At 38.2% G+C, this 5000-nt stretch overlaps 1 protein-coding gene across 3 annotated transcripts in view; it reads right to left on the minus strand.

Moving 5' to 3' along the window:
* LOC137984298 (E3 ubiquitin-protein ligase rnf213-alpha-like) overlaps nucleotides 1-4870 on the minus strand; it is a 99929-nt gene extending 95059 nt beyond the window's left edge. For 2 of the 3 annotated variants that reach the window (XM_068831450.1, XM_068831432.1), the window contains exons 1-2: nucleotides 4630-4870; nucleotides 1-654 (exon numbers count right to left, since the gene is read on the minus strand). The exon at nucleotides 1-654 is cut by the window's left edge and continues 491 nt beyond it. In XM_068831450.1, the coding sequence (XP_068687551.1) occupies nucleotides 1-654; nucleotides 4630-4786 (811 nt within the window). In that variant the 5' untranslated portion in view covers nucleotides 4787-4870. The remainder of the gene's footprint in view (nucleotides 655-4629) is intronic. The other variant, XM_068831442.1, reaches the window with a different exon arrangement.
* Between the last annotated feature and the right edge of the window lie 130 nt (nucleotides 4871-5000).

Raw genomic sequence — 5000 nt, forward strand, 5'->3', positions numbered from 1 at the left:
CTTCTGTCTTTTGATGTGAAACTGTCGTGGAAGTATCAGTACATTCTGATATCTCTTTGCCTTCCAATTTCCCCTCACTTTCCCTAACTGTGGTCTGGCATTTTCCAGTATTGGGATGGCCACTAGACTCAAAGGAAGGCTCTGCGGCTTTTCTCATTTGAGTCGCCAAAGGTGGTTGTTGGCCTGTTTTTGATAATGGCACTTCCTTACTGTGATTGTTTGCCCCTTGATCATGACTTGATATTGTTTGTTTCTGGACTGCTCTTGTTGAGAGAACTTCATTGACATATTCACCAGTGCCTTTATTTTGAACTGACAAAGGATTTTGTTGGTTTGTGTTTTGTGGTCCTACTTCATCAATGCCTTTACCAACTTCTGGGTCTTGACTGAATAAGGGCCCTTGTTGGCCTACTTTTGTTGATGGCACTTCATCATATTTGCCTGCTCCTTGATTTTGAATTGCTGAGGGCTGTTGTTGGCCTGCTTTTGCTGATGATTCTTCATTATCATCTTTTCCAGCTCCTCGGCTTTGGTATGTTGTGGATTGGTACTGGCTTGTATTTGTTGATGTTGTTCCATAATCATAATTGCCGACTCCTTGATTTTGACTTGTCAAGGGCTGTGGATCCTCTGTGTTATTTGCTGTGTTTTCACCTTCATTTAGATAACACAAAACATCAAAATTAATTCACATACTACTTACTTATCAAAAATTATGCTACCCTTCTACAGAGAGACACAAAGTGACTATTCGGATTAACCGTGTGATGATGAGAATCATGGTACAAACGTTTGACAACTCTGATTTACTTTCAGTTGTTTCTTTGCCTGTAAGCAACTCCTTACACCATTACCACTATCAATAGTTAAGTGATACCTTGACAGCTTTCATGGCTGTTTGCATCCTTTTAGAATACGTCAAAATCCTACATGTAGATTTTATTGTGCGATATCTTTGTCAGCCTATCAAGATCACCAAAATACCTATAACTATGAAATTAATTAATGACCAAATTCAGACCCCAGTGTCCGATAACAGTTGGACCCTACTGGAGGAGGATACCAAAGAAAATTTGTAGTCTGAGGTTATAATTAATTGCTTATTTTTTGTTCCAGGACCAGAAAATGAAATTTTTAGTGATATCTTAATTTGAGTGACTGTGGCTTTCATTCCACCCCCAGCCCCCCCAAAAAGCTAAATTTGCTGCTCCCTTACAGGAATTTTCTTAGTATTGATTGCAATTTAACCTTAATTATTATACAGTGACAAAAGTAATAATGAGCCCCTCCATTGTGTGTAAACACCAATGAATAACAAGTGAGCTTTCGCGCGAAAACATGATATCTTCACATGTGAAAATAACATGTTACATGTATGTTCACACGTGAAATTATCACTGTTGCTATGGTTACATATAAAAATCTCGCCTTTCAATGCCTTCTGTGAAATGATTCCGGGTGCATTCTTTTGGGAGTATTCTGGCTATTCTAATTTCCAGATTAGGAATAACAGAATACACGGAATATCGTCATTTCATTTGGCCGGGCAAGGGCACAAACACAAACTGATAGCTCTTGTTGTTCTAGCACCGCTAAAGAAACAGAAGAAAAGTCAAGCACACCCACAACCACAGTAGACAATTTCAATCGCTATTCCATTCAAATGTTTACAATTTTCAAGCTGCCGGCATGGGCTGGCCGTGTATCATTTCTCGCCAAAACTTTCCCAAAAGAATGCATATCCTGCCTATTCTGAGTGAACCATATTCCAGTCATTCTGGTATCGGAAGCATAACGAATGGAACAGTATTCCATTCATGCCGAAAACGGAATACGTCCCAAAAGAACACAAATACCATCTATTCCATGTATTCCTATTCCAGAATAGTACCAAAAGAATGCGCCCTCAGTATTTCATTGGTATTTACATAACAAATAGAATTGTGTTTAAATAGATTTCAACACTCAAAGAGAAAATTTGTATCTCCGCACAGCCATGTAATATCCTCTATTTATTAAATTTTCAATCTTGGATAATGCATTTCTCATGCTCCGATTGGTTCTCTCAATCTCGGTTATCAGCTCACATACCTTAGTTTGACCTTATATGGTAAACGATTGCGCAATGCATTGTTAAGCTAAAACTTTTTTCACCTGAAAGCAAAATTTCTCTCTGAACAAAGCACGTTTTTGTGGAAAGTCTAGATCAATTCTGACATTTAGGAGTACATGAAAAGGTAAGAAATGCTTTTGTGATGAGCCTGCGTCTGTGTGACCACAAGGTCTTAATACACAACATCGCATCAGTTCCAGGCCCGTAACCAGGGGGGTGCATGGGGTGCGTTCGCACCCTCCCACAGGCCCCAAAGGTCCGCATTTTGATACACAATATCCAAGTTAAGGCGAGCAGTCGGTTAAACTGAAGTTTAAAACTTAACATTTAAATAAAATTAAAGAATGGAAAAAGCAGTAATGTATTCACTGGGAAACTAAAACCAATTGCAGTCCCTAGTAGCCCGAGCCATTCAGAACATTTCAATGAGGGCACAGCTAAGGGTGCGTTGTTTTGGAAAAACCAAAAACAGGTTTCTGATCTCAGATCAATGGATTTTCCAGTGTAAAAAAATGCAAAATCCGAAATTATTTTCCATGACAACGCAAACAACAAACAAACCCAGAGTTGCGTGCAAATTTTAAAAACAAGAAAAAAATAGCGGTTAAGTTTGTTTTGGAGAAGTTCTTAAATGAAAATGCCATCAGTAAAAAATACCTTGGCGATCGATAAAAAGAAATGACGAAAAACACGCTTTTTTCGCTGTAGGAAAGGTGCTAACAATATTGTTGCTGTCAAGAAACTTTTAGTGTAATTTCTGGTGTGAAATTTGCAGGAAACCTAACTATTTTCGACCTATTCATGTCTTCGATCGTACTGTAAAAATAGCGCAAGAAAAACATTTGGGCTGAACTGTCACGTACGGCGGTAGCGGTTAAGTACCATTTTTGCATGGGAAACCAAAAAAACGCTGAAGAGATGACTCTCAAAAATCCGGATTTAGATTTAATCCGAAGTGTCCTCCTCAAGTGTGGATACTTTCCCACCGTGTACTTCCAGCTACAATTTCTCATGTATTGCTACTTTCCTAAATAAATGGATTAGACAATCAAAAATACATTTCGGTAGTTTGGTCCACTTTGGCCTCGTTAGCACACCCCCCCCCCCCCCCCACATTAAATCCTAGTTACGGGCCTGAGTTCTCATTAAGTTTTTTTCGATTTTGCTCCAGTTAGCTTACTTTTTTCGCTCATATTTCGCACTTTCTAAACTTTTGGACTTTGAGGAATTTAATAAAACAATTATTCCATTCGCGCTTGTTGGATATGATACTGGTTATAGCCAACTCAGCGCTACGCGCAGTGAGGATTTCTAGGCTGAACAATGACATAATAAATTATGACCTTTATGCTACTAAAAAATATTTTTAAACAACTGTTGTCCTGTGGAGAGCTCTCTCTTTTTTTCACTGATCCTCACCCACAGAGTATTTAATCACAAAAAAGAAAATGTTTATACCCTCTCCTCTCATATTCCCCAGATATGGCTCCATATAAGATAAGTTCCTGCAAATCTTGATAACAATCCTAAAACTGTTTTTAAATTGGATTGCTTATGTTGGAACGGAATGTTCTAGATCCTTTATGCACAAAAAAGAATAATAATAATCAAATACCATAAAGTACGAAGAAGGAAGAACGGCATCTGTTATCTTTGCCATTTCAACTGAAGCCTGCTGTCTCGATGCAGTTTTAAGTCCACATTGTATATAAATTACAGAGAAAGTCACCGCTTTTCTTTTCACTTCGAAATATTTCAGATATTTTGCACGCATATCCAACATCATACATTTGTGCAGATTTTGCTAAATAAAGGTGTATGACAACTGCATGCTGACTACAAATAGTGCTGACAAACAGTATTTAAGTCCAAGCACCCATTTTAAATAGCGCTGATGAACAGTATTTAAGTCTAGGCACCCATTTTACAGCTGTAAAATGGTTAGCTTTTAATAACCACGAATAATTGCGAGTTAGGGTTATAGTGGTCTGCTGTGTGCAAGTCACTAACCACCCACTCTGACACCGTTGCGAAAAGTACTGATTCAGAGGACCCGTCACATTGTGCGAAATACCTACTTTCTTATTTTAAAACCAACAATTACACAAGTTTTCAAACAGCATTTAACTGATGATGAAATGATTTTAAAACTGGAAATAAAGCTCATGCAAAACTCATACAATTATAAGACAAAACAATTCAACGAAGGCCCCATCGAAATCGAATGCGAAACACCACTGAAGAATAATACATGTACGTTTGTAATGGTATAATTATTCAATAATCTCATCACTCACTAAATAACCTTTAGTTTGCAGCTAGGATAAATTCAAAGAGAACAATTTCTTGTTATTCATTTAGGAACAAACAATTCCGAGCGATCAGCAAATATTCATCCAACTGCGAAAATCAATTAAAGGAGTAGGCGCTCTGAAGTTGCTCTCAGTTTCTCGCGAAAAGAAAGGGTTTTCATTCAAGGTCAATAAGCGAAAATCAATACTAAAGACGAACATCACCTTTACCGAAAGTGCTCCTGCTTTGCTGTTTGTTTGAGTTGCCTCCAACTTCCCCCTCCTTCGGTTTGATTGGAGCCCACGGGAGCGGCAATGTACATACTGGGCAAACGTTGAAGTATGAAAGAAGGTTTTCAGTTCTACAGTTAGGACACTGCATCGTTGAGGGGTTTCTCAGTTACATTGCTATAAACTAAAGCGACCAAACCGTGTTACTATTTTTGACCATTTTGAGACATGTGTACCTCATGACGCCTTCCCGCAAATGAATCTGCATGATGCACAATTCAGCTCTTATTCCCAGAAATTAACCGGAAGTAAATTGAACAGGGGAGTTCGGGGAATTCGATCAAAATTCGTTCGGCTTATTTTCA

Source organism: Montipora foliosa, chromosome 2 (genome assembly GCF_036669935.1).
Source record: "Montipora foliosa isolate CH-2021 chromosome 2, ASM3666993v2, whole genome shotgun sequence".
Lineage (NCBI taxonomy): Eukaryota > Metazoa > Cnidaria > Anthozoa > Scleractinia > Acroporidae > Montipora > Montipora foliosa.